Source organism: Lacerta agilis, chromosome 16 (genome assembly GCF_009819535.1).
Source record: "Lacerta agilis isolate rLacAgi1 chromosome 16, rLacAgi1.pri, whole genome shotgun sequence".
NCBI lineage: Eukaryota > Metazoa > Chordata > Lepidosauria > Squamata > Lacertidae > Lacerta > Lacerta agilis.
This window is the reverse complement of record NC_046327.1, coordinates 29,607,864-29,623,470: the sequence shown is the minus strand read 5'-3', so window position 1 is coordinate 29,623,470 and position 15,607 is coordinate 29,607,864. Positions and strand designations below refer to the sequence as shown.

The 15,607-nt window shown below is 43.1% G+C and overlaps 1 protein-coding gene across 2 annotated transcripts in view; it reads right to left on the bottom strand.

Annotated features, from left to right (window-relative positions):
- RIMKLB (ribosomal modification protein rimK like family member B) overlaps positions 1 to 15,607 on the bottom strand; it is a 46,950-nt gene that overhangs the window by 24,572 nt on the left and 6,771 nt on the right. For both annotated transcript variants that reach the window (XR_004428016.1, XM_033173027.1), the window contains exon 3: positions 10,337 to 10,556. Coding sequence is in view for 1 of the 2 variants with exons in the window: in XM_033173027.1 (XP_033028918.1) it covers positions 10,337 to 10,511 (175 nt within the window). In the remaining variant the exon portion in view is untranslated. The remainder of the gene's footprint in view (positions 1 to 10,336; positions 10,557 to 15,607) is intronic.

The window sequence follows — 15,607 nt, the reverse complement described above, 5'->3', positions numbered from 1 at the left end:
GTTCTTGTGTTATAAAAAAGAGGAAGAGAAGTTTCCCTCTATCAATCTTCTAGACACACATTAACTCTTAACAAATATGTAGTTCTCATACTCTGGAAATACTTTCAAGCACTTCCAGTATCAAACCGCAGCAGTAATCTTAAAGAATAGTTTAAAAGCACTTGACAGCCAGTTTTGTGCAGGGAAGGTCAATCTGAGGGTGCACTAAGGGCTACATGGCTTTGTATTGTTTCAAAGTAGTCATTTTAACACCATGATTAAAAACATGAGACCTCTCAGGCTAAGGCCAACTTGGGAATCAGCACTGAATCATGAGCTGAATCAATGCCCTATTGAGTTATATGGCAAAATTCCTCATTAGCTTTAATCCATTCTTTTTGATTTTTATCCGTCCTGAAAATACATTTTAGTAAATGAAGCAGGCCAAATATAAATTAGTTTCAGATTCAGAAACAAAGAGATCCCACAAAATTATTTTTTCTAATTGATTTTAGAAAAAGTTATATAGAAATTATCATCAAATAGTTTTTTTGGTTAAAAGTAAAACATTAATCTAGAAATAAGCTCAAGCCACAAAAGGGGGAGGGGGAGATAAAAGAAAAAGAGAAAAAAGAAAAAGAAAAAGAAAGAGAAGGAAAGAAAAATAAAGAACTTCTGATTAGTCTATCAACTATCTGTAAACATTATTCACTCATCCAATTGAGTATTACACCTAATAAAACCACTTTCTATAAACCAACTTTAACTTCTGTCTTCAAACCCCAATGCCATTAATTCATTTTATCGTGCAAAAAAATCTATGAGGTTTTCAATCCTTGGCAAATGTGTTAGCAGTTTCCCCCCCCCCCTTTGATTAAACATTTCAATTTTGCCATCTCAGCTAAGTCCTGTAATGTTAACAACCATCCTTCCATTTTTCGTAAATATGAGTCTTTCCATCTTTGCGCATATCAAAGTCTTGCCACCATGATCATGTGTTGGAATAAAGTTCCAGTGTCTTTTTTCTAATTGACCCCAAGTCCCAGCCGGAAGAGATAATTAGAGAAAGGGAGACTTTTGCTGATCCCATGCCCATCCAGGCTCTTATCGTGGCTTTTGGGCAAGATGTAGATGTTGTTCACTCCCATTGGGGTTCCCAGGAACTGACTTCTCCACCTCCATCTTCCTACGTAGAAGCATCAGAGCATCAGAGATTAATCCCCTCTGTTCATTCTTATCTCTAGAGTGAATTCAATAACCAAGATTTATGCCCGGCTTTCATCAATCACCACACAACTATCTCCATCAGCAATCTATCAACAAAAGACGTTCAGTACTGTGTCCCTTCCTTGAAAGTCCGATCCCTTTTGTCCGATCCCTTTTTAGAGATTCGTATAACATTGTCTACTTTCCAATCTTCTTGTAAAGAGATCGATTTCAGGGCCAAGGCAGGGAGATGGCTCATCCTCAGACAGTGGCAGTGCTGTGGGCTCAGGCAGAAGATGAGTGTTGAAAAGCTGGAGATCTTTGGTAGGATGCTGCCACGGCCTCAACTGTGGTGGGTGCACACCCTGGGAGGTGGGAATGCAGTTACAGGCAATGGTGAAATCTGAACATGGTGTTCAAAGCTTATGAACAGGGGTGCTGCTGCCACCTGTGGTAAGCTGGAGACCTTCTGTCAGTGTCTTCTGTATCTGCCAGGATGTGGCTGTTGTGGGGACTCAGGAATTGCCCCCCACGTTTCTGATCAGATGCACACAGTGTGGTTATAGAGGCCGGCTACAGTGGCTGCCTGAGTGGGATGGGGAAGACGACAGCAAGTGCTACCACTGCTGTGGCAGAGATGGTGGTGGTGGCGGCACCTGCTGCCTATCCTCAGGGATGTTCCTACCACCAGGACTCCCCCCCCCCGCAAGCCTCTTGCAAGGTACACCTGTGCTTCCTGGCCTATTGTGGCTTCTGCTGTGCCTTTGGCTGTGGGTACTTTTGGCTCTGGGGTACTTTTGATAACTGCCCAGTCACATCTCCCTGTGTATGCATGTTTTTGAGTGGGTGGGGGCCTACAATAGCCTGCGTGGGTGTTTGCGAGGTGTGTGGGCCACGAGGAGCAGGGTATGATGGTGATCTCTGTGACCTGGTCCTTCCCTGGTCATATTGTGCTGCTTGGTTGGTACCTGTAGCTGCGAAATTGGTGTAACTGGATACACGGTATGTGGCACTACTAGGAACACCATGTGCACTTTATCACGTTTGTTTGCATTCCTGTCCTGGTGACTTCAAGATGCTTCCCACGGGCTATATGTGAGCAGCCTCACAATTCCTTTGCATCTGATTAAAGGTAAAGGACCCCTGACCATTAAGTCCAGTTGTGTCCGACTCTGGGGTTGCGGCGCTCATCTCACGATACTGGCCGAGGGAGCCGGCATACAGCTTCCGGGTCATGTGGCCAGCATGACAAAGCCACTTCTGGCGAACCAGAGCAGCGCACGGAAACGCTGTTTACCTTCCTGCCGGAGCGGTACCTATTTATCTACTTGTACTTTGATGTGCTTTCGAACTGCTAGGTGGGCAGGAGCTGGGACCGAGCAACGGGAGCTCACCCCATCACGGGGATTCGAACCGCCAACCTTCTGATCAGCAAGCCCTAGGCTCTGTGGTTTAACCAACAGTGCCACCCGCATGATTACGGGGCTCAAAAACTCTCTGTGTGCATCAACAGAAGGCGACAGTTCCCATGGTGATGCTGGCTAAGCTGGCTCTCCTGTAGTTTTCCTGCCACTTTACCAGAATGGGCCCAGCCTAGCTATCATTTCCCTCCACCCAAGTACAGTGGTGCCCCGCTAGACGAATTTGTCTATGGGGCTGCCTCCAAGATGAAAATTTTTCGTCTTTTTTTTTTTTTTTTTTGTCTAGCGAAAGCCCAGCTGTCATTGCCGCTTCGCTAGACGAAAAACCCGCTAGACGAAAATTTTCGCAGAACGAATTATTTTCATCTAGCGGGGCACCACTGTATCCTGAACGAACTCTGGATCTGACATACTATTTGTCAGCTTAATAGAAGCTGAGGTAATTTATACCAGTTTCCTGTTCTCAGGATCGCCCCCTTAACTTTGCGTGTAAGCCCCCTTTGCCCTTTGCCCCCTTTGTGACATCTTTATAACGTTTTGGGGCTACTTCGAGGTTTGGCGCCGGGTGCGCATGATTGAGAGACATTTTGACACGCCTAAATTGGCCATTGCCTGTATAGGAAAGTATTTTGTCCAGTACAATCACCTTTGTTCTTTATATAAAGACTAGATAAAAGAACAAATAAAATCATTTCAACAGAAAATGGGAGAAATAGCCAGAATCCTTGTGGCTAAAGGTTGGAAAGAACAGGAGGCTCCAAAAATTATAGATTGGCAAGCTGAAGTACAGGAATATGCAGAGATGGCCCAACTGACAAATAGTCTTAGAGGTAAATCAAAGCAACAATTTAATGAAAAATGGGATGGATTTAAGAAATACGTTCAAAAATATAGTAACAACTCATTAACTATGCCAGCTTTTGAGTGATTCAAGAAAGACAATGTGTTGGAAAATGAAGCTAAGGATGTAAAGTGTTGTTAGAGTGTAATAGACAAGTACTTCAAAGAATGATTATTGATTTATAATCATTCTTTGAAGTACGTCATTCATGTTTTTAGAATATGTACAGTATAAGCATATGGAATTAACAGGAAGTCGTTTTTTTTACATTTATTTACTTATGGTGGGGGAGAACTTTTTTAATTTTTAAAAAATTTTCTATTTATTTAAAGATGGTATAAATCAAGTAAAGAAAAATGGCATTGTGATGTCAAAATGGTTTATTTTATAAGAAAACATTACTAAAAGAAGATACAAATAATAACAATGGGAAATCAACAAATTAAATACTTTATTTCTGTTTACCGTATATCGCGGCGTATAAGGCGACTCGGCGTATAAGACGACCCCCCCAACTTTAATGTGAAAAACAGAGTTTGGGGTATACTCACCCAGCCGGGATCCATGGCTGCTGAGGCGGCGGCAGGGGTGGGGAGAGCGTCCCCCGCGCCACACAGGAGATTTCCGCGCTTGCCGCCCAAGCGCACAGCGGCCCCCATGGCTGCTGAGGCGGCGGCAGCGACGAGAAGCTCCCCGTCGCCGCAAAGGAGGCCTCCGCGCTTCCCGCTGAAGCGCAGGGACGCCTCCACGGCTGCTGAGGCGTCGGCAGCGACGCCTGGGGGCAGCGGGGAGAAGCTCCCCGTCGCCGCAAAGGAGGCCTCCGCGCTTCCTGCTGAAGCGCAGGACGGCCTCCACGGCTGCTGAGGCGTCGGCAGCGACGCCTGGGGCAGCGGGGAGAAGCTCCCCGTCGCCGCAAAGGAGGCCTCCGCGCTTCCTGCTGAAGCGCAGGACGGCCTCCACGGCTGCTGAGGCGTCGGCAGCGACGCCTGGGGCAGCGGGGAGAAGCTCCCCGTCGCCCCCAAAGGAGGCCTCCGCGCTTCCTGCTGAAGCGCAGGGACGGCCTCCACGGCTGCTGAGGCGTCGGCAGCGACGCCTGGGGCAGCGGGGAGAAGCTCCCCGTCGCCCCAAAGGAGGCCTCCGCGCTTCCTGCTGAAGCGCAGGACGGCCTCCACGGCTGCTGAGGCGTCGGCAGCGACACCTGGGGCAGCGGGGAGAAGCTCCCCGTCGCCCCAAAGGAGGCCTCCGCGCTTGCCGCTGAAGCGCAGGACGGCCTCCACGGCTGCTGAGGCGTCGGCAGCGACGCCTGGGGCAGCGGGGAGAACCTCCCCGTCGCCGCACAGGAAGCCTCCGCGCTTGCCGCCCACGCCCAGCCCGGGCTCCATGGCGGCTGAGGCAGCGGTTGCGGCTGGAGCGCCGGGGAGAGGCTCCATGCAGCCAGTGGCGGGGCGGAACTCCGGGTCATGATGTTGCCGGCGTACAAGACGACCCCCGACTTCAGAGAAGATTTTTCGGGCTTAAAAAGTCGTCTTATACGCCGCGATATACGGTATATTTTGTTATTTGTTTAAATGGATATATGTATTATCAAACAAAATCTCAATAAAAAGTTAAATAAAAAAGAAAGAAAATGGGAGAAATAAGATCACAATTAAAAGTATTTATGAATCAGACTTTATTAGAAGTAACATAATATGAAAACTAAGAGTCAATATGTTTTAGATGCATCTTTGTCATAATCCAAAGAAAGCACTTTTCAAATATCACTTGCTGTTGTATGTAAAAAAACAAGTGGCCCAGCATATTTGGAAAAGCTGACAACAAAAGGCATAAGAGAAATTTCCAGGGGATAATGGATTTATGGGGGAAATTAATAAATATAGAATAGATTCTACACTAGAGGAAAACTGGTGTAAGATGTTATCACAATGAAAATAAATACAACAATTTATTTATTTCATAAAATTTATACACTGCTTTATTGTAAAACAAACAAACCTCAAATCAATTTGCAGACTAATATTTAAACGATCAATAAAACTCTTGATTTATTGCTGGAAGTGTGGAAACAAAGGTGTTTTGACCATTGTTGGTGGGCCTGTGCTTATACTGAAATGGAGGAGTTGCTAGCTTTTGTCTCTCTAGATGGTGGATGCCCACGCCCATTAGCCTCAGTCAGCACCAAGGATTCTGGGCACTGAACCAGGGGCATAGAAAGGGGGGTGCAGAGGGCGGTCCGCCCCAGGTTCCACTCTGGGAGGGGTGACAAGATGGCCGAGGGCACACGCTTGCGTGGCCTCCATACGGGCTGCCGCTCTCTCTCGCTGTCTGTATGGGCGTCCGTACGGGATGCTGCTTGCACGGCAGCCTGTATGGTCACCATGCAAGCGGCAGCCTGTACAGCCGCCGCGCGTAAGCAGCAGCCCGTACGGAGTGCGCATGTGCTGCATTCCGTATGGACTGCGTACGCGCAGGATGCCGCACATGCGCAGTCTGTACAGGCTGCACCGCCCCAGGTGCTGGAGAGGGTTCCTCCGCCACTGCACTGGACACCAGCAACATTTAAAGAGCCACAGGTTAGCTACCTCTGTAACTAGATTTGTTTGGAATCAAATATTAAAAACTAGTAATTTCAGCTTCAAAGTCTGGATCCCAAAAAATATTCTCATTAAGAATAATTAAAAGGAACTTTACCCAAAGGTAATTAAGCAATGTTATTTTATGATAGGTGCAGCCAGAATACCATATGCTAAATACTGGAGGCGATGTGCTCTTAGGTAGCTAGCTAGCTAGCTGCTAAATAAATAAATATTTAGCATTCTTACATACAGCTTTTTGTCAAGTCATTACCTCAAAGTGATTTATCTCAAAACAAAACATATCAAAGAATCACATAAACAATCAAGATGGTAAATAATAGTAACACTACTACAGCGTTTTTTAAAAAAAGTTAAATTAATTAAATTATTGCCTCCAGGCACTGGTTCAACACCAACACCAAATTTCATTTGGATTGGATGGTATAGAGAGGTAGAATTTAGTTTCATCAGAATGCTGGTGGCACTGGCCTGTAAAACCCCAATAGCTGCCCCCAACAACTTTATATAGTTGTTAAACAGCATGGGGGACAGCACAGAGCCTTACAATTTAACACAGGACCCAGCAATGGGGCCAAGCAAATTTTACCCACTGCAACTTTATGAAAATGACCCAGAAGGCAGAAGCAAAACCGTGTTATCAAGGCCCCAACCCACAACCTGCAGAGTCACTCCAGAAAAAGACCATAGTAAATGTTGTCAAAAGCTGCTGAGAGAAAGAGCAGGATTAATATGGTTGCACCTCCCTCATCTCTCCCTTTACAAAAGTCATCAATTGGAGTAACCAAAGCTATACAGTATTGGTTCCAAAAGCAGGAATAAAGCTGGATCGAAATAGATCAAAATGCATCTTTGAGGGAGGGGGTCTGATGGTGCCTGTCACCATGAAAGAGATGGTAGTGTGTGTCCCCACCTTAAGAGGCCCTCCCCTGGATCCAGAAGATATTGCGCAGCTGCAAATACCCACTTATTGAGCAAGGTGCTCAAGAGGGTTATGGTGCTACAGACAAGCTTGATGGAATAGGTTATTTATCACCCCACATGCCCACCCAATCAACATACTTCAGCTAGTTCATATAAGCAAATATATGCAAGGGTTGACAACAAAAGTAGTTGAATTCAGCTGTCTTGCATAAAAATAACTTTGACTTTATGGGTGGGTGTGAAATCAAGATATTTTTGAAAGCGAGTTTTCTGCATAGTGCAGGAACACAATCAGAGTTGCTAGAGTACGAAACCTGTTTCCATTGTTGTAATTTAGTGCTTTCACATGCAAATAGTACCTCTAGAAACTTGAACATGTAGCTCTGCTTCCTGAGATAATTTAATGCAAGATGCCAGGGACTGAACCAGGAAACTCAATCACTAAGCTCTAGCCTCTGCCTTGAGTGTCACATTTGGTTTAACGGATAGACTGTTTTGACTTAGACCAGGGAGACTTAGACCAAATCTCTACTCATTTATAAAATTCACTTGAGCCAGACATACAAACTTGTTCTCTCAAACAAACCTTTGGCAGATTAATGCATTACTTTTATTTCACTGACACACACAAAATATGATGAGATGGCCAGATAACAACATGCAGCACCATCTATACTATACTGTTGCAAGAAGATTTGAGGTGGTGAACTCTTTGCTATATTAACAGTAAAACTGAAATTGTCCTGTTTTGCTTGCACAGCAGACTAGAATTACTCCAAGGTGCATCAATTGTAATGCCTGCCCTCCAGCCACACCACAGCAGTGACTATTCCATGCCAGTGTTAGAGATATGAAAGCTGGGAGCTAAATGGCACCTTAAACCTAGGTTATGGGTGCAACAACGGAATGTCTAGGTGCACTTTTTTATAACAAGAACACAAAGCTGAAAACAAATGAACTGCAGCTAAAATATTATGTTCATTTTTTACATAGTCTAGTTCTTCTCCTGCCCACCCCACTAATATTCTTAAGAGAGTCTCTTCTCCAGTCTTCAGAGAGTAGCTGGAAGTGGGGAGGCAGAAAAGGGTCCTCCTTTCCTTCCTCTGCAATTTTAATCTGAAATCTTAGGTGCAGCCATGCGCCCAGAGTTCAGAAACTGCTCTCACTAATGAAATTCCCTGTCGCAAAATGTGCCTAGAACAATGGGAGTTTTGAATGCAGTTCCATGCACAAACATCAAATCTCCCTGTAGGAGAGACAAGCACAGGAACAATCCCTGGCCACTACAGCCACAAATACATGCGTATTTAATATTTTCTAAAATTCAACACACATTTAAAAGACAGTAAAACCGATAAGGCAGTAGAGATTATATGGAGAAGACAATTATGCAAGACCATCTCCCAACTGTCTCCTCCACTTCATTCCAGAGCTCCATTCAATTCATTAGCCATGCATCCATTTTGTAATCTGGCAAGCCTGTCACACAAGATTCTTCTTCCTCTTCAGCTGTCCTTTATCCTCCCCTGTCTAAGCAACCTTGCCACAAGCACATTCTTCATTGCAGTGACTGACTTGAAATATCCCCAGGCAGTGACAATTTGCCATGCAACTGCAACGGCTGTAAAGGGGCAGCTGCTCAGCTCCAGGTTCACATAGCAAAGGCCTATTTACTTTGTACAAAGAATCATAGAGTTGGAAGGTACCCAAAGGTCATCTAGTCCAACCCCCTGTAATGCAGGAATCAAATGCAAGCTTCTTATTTACAATAGTCCTACAACGGCACCATCTTTACAAAGCCACTCCCTAATTATGCCATTTCATCCACAAAACCATTTTTAGCAAATAAGCTCTGCATGTATCTAAGTGGTCCTGTAATAAAAGCTTCTTTCCAATATTACTATTTTATAATTTTGTAGATGCCTACTCCAATTTTAAAGCTGTGTGGAACAGTGGATCATAAAGTTGCTCACAGCAGTTGGTGCCCTAGGAACCTCTGGGGAGCATGATCTTACCAATTTCTTCAGGAACATGATGAAGGGAAAGGGGTACAGGGATGATCCTGATGTCCCTTCCAAGAGCTCAGGGTAACAGAAACAAGACACCACGTCTCCCAAGTGCAACAGGAAGGACACCATCACATGAACCACAAACTGTGTTTGAATTACAAACCTACCTACCTACCCACAAACAGTTAAGCTTGCTTCTTCCAACCCAAATTGCAGCAAGGAAGGCATTTTCAGTGAGGAGGGGGTTTGCAGGGAGAGTTTAACCCTTCCCTCATCAACTGCAACTGCAATCCCCCTTCCTGATCAGCCTCATGGCAATTAGTCTTGCAAAAAACAAACAAACCCCCAAACCTCATATTGTCTCCAACAGAAGGGTTTTTGCAAGCCTAATTGTAGTAGAGGAGAGGTGAAACAAGTAATGATGCTGTGGGGCTGACAGGGAGGCCCCTGTGGCTGCCCAACCCTGCTGTGTTAGGTATGAAGAAGTCAGAGTTGAAGTTCATATCCAAGCTGAAGGTCTGCATAGTAAAGTCCTCATCCTTTCTCATAAAACAATTGGGCTGGAGTAGAGCCATGCCCATTGACTTTGTAAATGTTGCCATAAGAATCACAGGAGTCAGAACAGAATTGGAAACCTAAGTTATTTGTACTGTGAAAGTCTCTGTAGACAATAGTGGCGTGATCTAGTTCCAGCAAATTTTTATCTGCTCCCAGGAATTCTGCAGGTGCAGCAGTAGAAAAAGGGACACAATCCACCCTGGTGTAGAGTCTCATGGAAGTCTATGTCTCAGCCACAATTTTAAAATTAATGTGTAGCAATATCAGGGAGTACATGCAGAGCCTTTGTGGTGAGTGAAGCTTTAATCTCTGCCACTGCTTCCACCCTAGCACTCAGTACTCAGAGGGCCTCTAGAGCACTTGACAACTTGACTGTGCACATGGCAGATTGGGGCAAATAATCTCTCTTAAACCCCCAAAGCATTGGCAAAGGAGGCTGTGCTTAAGCCACTATTTTTTAAAGAGCTAACGCTCAGCCTTGAAACAACACTCAGGCAGAAAAATACGACAACACAATTTGAAATGAAACACAAACTTTACTCTGTTTTGCTTTTTGGCATTTATAATTTAACAGCTCACAGGCAAAGGCATTAGTGCCTTCAAGATCAGGCCAATGGCCCATCTAGTCTAGTATCTTGTTCTCACAGTGGCTAACCAGATTCCCACGAGAAGTCTGAAAACAGGACCTGAGTGCCATCACACTCTTCACAATTGTAATTATCAGCAGGTGGCATTCAGAGGCATACTTGCATGATACACCATGTCCTCCCAACTGTCACCTTTCCATACAACCTTTATTCTTACCAAGGTTTCCTTGCTCAATGGTCAGGACCACTTCATCCATCACCAAAGCTCGGAAGTCCAGGTCCTCTTCACAACATTTGGCCTTGAGTGCTCTCAGGATTTGTTGTTGAGGGTAGTCTTCCCTAATACGACGATCCGTTAAAAACCAGAGCCTGGGAGCAACCGAACTACACATCTTGAACTAGTCCCACAGACGTCAGGTCTCCTTTGAAAGGAATGTCTAGAAAATAAAAGAAAGAAATTTAGCACACAAGAAGGTTTCTATCTTTCTCATTTACTATTATTTGTATACAATGAGTAATGCATGTGATCAATTTAATCTCAATCCATTTCAATCTAGACTTTAATTTTGTACATGCCACACTCCTTAGAATGATTACATCCTGAGTGTTCTTAAAACTGTCACCTTGGCTCACAGCATCCATTTGAAATCCCAACTGTGTTACTGAGAAAGATGAAAGCTGAAACATTTAACTAAACTGTCTTTGATACATCTGTTTCATCAATCACTTATTTTTCATATATAAATAATGTTTGACAGTATCCTTTTAGGATCCAGGGCCTACTTAGGCTGTTTGGTTGCTTTAAGATTGGCAAGCAACATATATTTACATAGTTCTACAGCAAAATATGGCAACATCAGAAAGATTAGTAACACTACTAAACATGCCTTCACTGATAATCTCAAATACCATAGAGGGAGGGAGGAAGAGAAGAGGGAGGATCCCTGTTCCAAAGGAAAATTGAATCATTTCCATAAACCATACATGCCAAACCTAGTATGAAATATCTCAAGGATTTAATACTAAGGTGGGGGGTACGGTGGTGAAAGGGCCCATATAATGAAAGGACGCCTGACTGGCAGTCAGACATTTTCATTTCAACACAGAAAGTGGGGCAATAAGAATGAGCTGTGCCCCTATCTGCACAGCCTCACCACAGGAGCCCTTTCTTGATCATGCTGGAGTGTGACAAAAGTCAGAAACCTGAAAGTGGGTTTTATTACAGAACTGCGGAAGTTGCCCTATAGTTTAAGATGTCTTGGTTTTTCAACACACTTAGGTTTCATAATAAAATTTATATTAATCTTAAAAATCAAATATAGTTTGTCATATTGGTATGAAATCTGACACGAAGACTCAACTTGATGAGAGGTATATAATTTGGCAAAATGAGAAAGTTCTAAAGAAAATGGCTGAGTTTCCATACTGAGGTCCAAGGATCATACATTTCCTCTCCCTGCCAAACAGTTCCTCGTTTGGAATGCTTAAATAATGTTTTGTATTTTTTTAAATCAAATATAATGCAGGCCTGTCCCTTTCACTGGTTTGCAAATCCACTGTGGATTCCTAAAGTTACAAGTTTCGATGCTCATTTTAATCACTGTCAATTGATCTAAAGGCAAATTATGCAACATGTCTGAATGTCAGACTGAGACCAAGTGAAACCTGTTTCTCCAAGAGAAAATGACCCAGCAAAGACTTGGGCAGACTATAGTACTGGATGTCAATAGTTAGAAGAAAGGTTTCCTGTTCCTGCTCTATCAAGGGTTGCATGCTGATGGTGGGAGAAGCCAGAGGCAACACTAGGGCACGGTTAGCTCACTTTCTCCCCGCTTACCCCACATTCTTCCTTCCTACCTGCCTAACAATATGCTAGAGAAAGTGACTGATTGTTCTTGCCAGAAGGCTTCCTGCTCCTCCTTCCATTTTTGCTTCCCCTTTGCCCTTTCCAGGCTCCTCCACCTGTATGAAATTAGGCCAAATGGGAGCAACATCCCATGTGTACAAGAGGGTATGTGGTCCTGCTGCATGCATGCATAGATGGTTACTGCTACTAAGTGAGTGTGTGTGTGCATACACGAGAGGAGAGTTTGCTACATGCATGCCAGCATGTGATAGTGCACTCGTGTGTGTTTCCTGTAACATAAGGAAGCAGCAAGTGTAACAATGGGTGTGAATCCGAACTTTTTCTGCGGATATAAAGAGAGAGCCCCATTATGAGCTACCTTTATCTTAAACATGACCTGGAATGCATGAGTAAATATCCTTATCTCCTAATTCTTAATGTAAAAATCAGTTCATTAATTCCATCTCACCACCAAAGTTTAATGATCACCTCCTGTAAGGAACTATCAGGTTCTGCATGGACAATTGAACCTTCCTCCAAAAGGTCATGATTGAGGAAACATGCTATAAGGAAGCTATATAAGGTATGGGGGAAATATAAAGATCTATTAGAACCCAGAACTCCCTGGTGGCTTTCCCCTTTGGAGGCGATAGCAATGAAAAGGAAAAATATGGATACAAATTGGGCTACATATAAAGATCTCCTAGATGAAGAAGATAACAAATTGAAAATGAAAAAAATAAGAGGAAGTAAGACATCACCTGATGGGCTGGCTACAATATCATCAATTAATAGCGGTATTCAAGATAGACAGTAAAAAAGGTTTTGCAATGGAAGAATCAAAAGTAGATAAAGAACTAATACAAAATAAGAAAAGAATAATTTCTAGAATGTACAGGCTTCTTTTAGAATGGGAGGTGAAAGATGAGGAGGTGAAAGAAGCAATGGTTAAATGGGCTAAAGCTTTTGGCAAAAATATCCAACTATCGGCATGGGAAAGATTATGGAATAAAGAATGAAATCTACAGCCTGTTATACACTAAAGGAACATCTTTTAAAGGTGTTCTAGAGGTGGTATATAACTCCCAGCAAATTATCCAAAATGTATAAAACGAGGTCTAATACTTGCTGGAGGTGTAAACAGGCAGAAGGGACATTGTTTCACATGTGGTGGGGTTGCAAAAAAATTAAGAACTTCTGGGATATTATATATGAGGACCTAAAAAAATGTTTAGCAAACCTTTATAAAGAAATCAGAAGCTTTCCTTTGGGATATGAAGAGAATATGCTACAACGGCAGCAAAAATATTAATAGCTAGAAATTGGAAATGTGAAATAGTACCAACGAAAAGGGAATGGAAGGATAAATTATTTGAATCTCTCGAATCGGCAAAAATGACGGTTGTGATTAGGAGACAGCCTAACCAAAAACTGCAAAAGGAATGGGAAATTTACAGAGATTATCTAAAAAAACAGTGTCCCCAAGTCAAATCCTGGATTTGTTTTGATTAATTTTTGCAAATCACAACATGGATTACAAGTATAGTACATGGAAAACAGTAGAAATGAAGAAAGGATAAAAGGAGCAGTTTAACAAATAGACAAAATAGACCCGCGTTGAGGAGGACAAAAGTCTATTAGAGAACAAAAGGAATTGGGATTAAAGAATACAGTCATACCTCGGGTTACAGCCATTTCAGGTTGCTTTTTTTCAAGTTAAGAAGACGGCAAACCCGGAAGTATTTACCTCTGGGTTTTGTTCTGCGTGCTTTGCGCATGCACAGAAGTGCTCGATCGTGCCGCACACATGCACTCGATTGCGCCGTGCATATGCACAGAAGAGGCGCTTTAGTTGCAGACTTTTCCGGGTGCGAATGGCACCCCGAAACGGATTAAGTCCGCAACTAGAGGTACCAATGTATGGTGACATAAGTCTGTATGTAAGAACTTATGGATTTATGGTTGTATGTATGCTTTTGTATATATTTTTTCCATTTTGGTTGTTGTTGTCATTTTATTATTTTATTGTGTGTGTTGTTTATTCATCAAGTAAGAAAACTAATAAAAGCAAACGGGGGGAAATGTTTGAGGAAACATGCAAGACAACCAGTTAGTTGTTTTGCAGGAGGATCGTGACCTTTAGACTTCAAAATGGGCAAGGTAAACAAAATGATAGACAGACAGGAACTTGTAGTAAGTAAACAATGGTACAAAGGAATAAAGGTATTATGACACCCATCCAGAAAGACCCTTCCCCTCTCCATAAGGGTACATTGGTAGAAAATTGTACTTAAAATTCAAGGACCAGCTTCATGCTTCACCTGACCATGAACCAAGAAACAAGTGAGAGAGATGCTGTAGCCTTGCTGGTACAGTATATCAATGGGGAGAGCTCAACTCTCATGCAGAAGGTCTCTCATTCCTGAGTTGGGTTCCTCTTACTTTAGGACAGGGATACCTTCCCCTTTTCCTAATTTTAATGTGAGTTTGTGGCAAACTGCTGTGCCTATTCTTCAGGCTTTTGGGTGGTTAGGGATTTTTTTTTACTCTTTAAGATCAAGGTGGGTATGTACTGTATGATTTGCTACTCTCTTATATGTCGCCTTGCTGGCCAAAACAGCATCCATTATTATAAGTATAGTATAACTATTAAATTTGTATGCTATCCTTTATTCATAGATCTCGGGAATGTTCTCAACATAAAAATATACAAACACAAAATACCTGATAAAAACAATAACAAAAAACCCAACAAACACATTTTAAAAGGGTGTAAGGTGTTCATCAGCCAGAGGCTTTTTAAATTTCATGTATGCTCCTTTTATTTCATGCAATAAACCAATCTTTCTTTATTCCTCTGATGTGCGAACTTCTTGCTGGGCATAAAGTTACAGGTAGGAACACATATTCATAATGAACACACACACTGACTCCAGCAAAAAAAAAACCTAAATCTCTTGGGAGTGTGTGTTGAGAACAGCTTGTAATGGAAGAGTTTCTATTCCTTATTTGTCTGCCCACCTGTTCCACCACTGCTCCATTCAAGCCACTGAACAGTGCAGTGCCAGTACCTCCCCAAAGCCGATCAAACCATCTACTGGGGCAACAATGAACTACTCCGGGAATGGGAAGCCTTTTCTGCCTGGTGTGCCAAGATCTTTATCTGCCCAAACCCTGCAGGCCAAGTTTGACAGGTGGATAATAATGTCAGATTATAGCTAATGACTAATTTAGGCATGTCTGAATAATGTGCACGTACGTTGAAACCCAGAAGTAGCCCTCAATGATCATAAAGACATCACAAAAAGAGGCAAAGCAGGCTTGCATGCGCTCTGCCGACACGCGCAAGAGTCTTTACACCTCTGAAGTGTGTTCCTAATAGAAGTCACTTGAAAATGAACTTCCAAGTGAGGGCCACACCTTCACCTGCCTCCCACTTGATATCGTATATGGTATTACGGGCAGGGGAGGATGGTTTGGGAGAAACAACTCCACACGCCAGATTAGGACATCTGCTTGACCTAATTTAGCACACAGTCTGGGGGTTTCCCCAATTATAGATCACACTGTATGCCTAGCACACTTGCTGCACTATTGGACAAACTAGGAAAGCAATAAAACAAGAACTATAAAGGGATAATA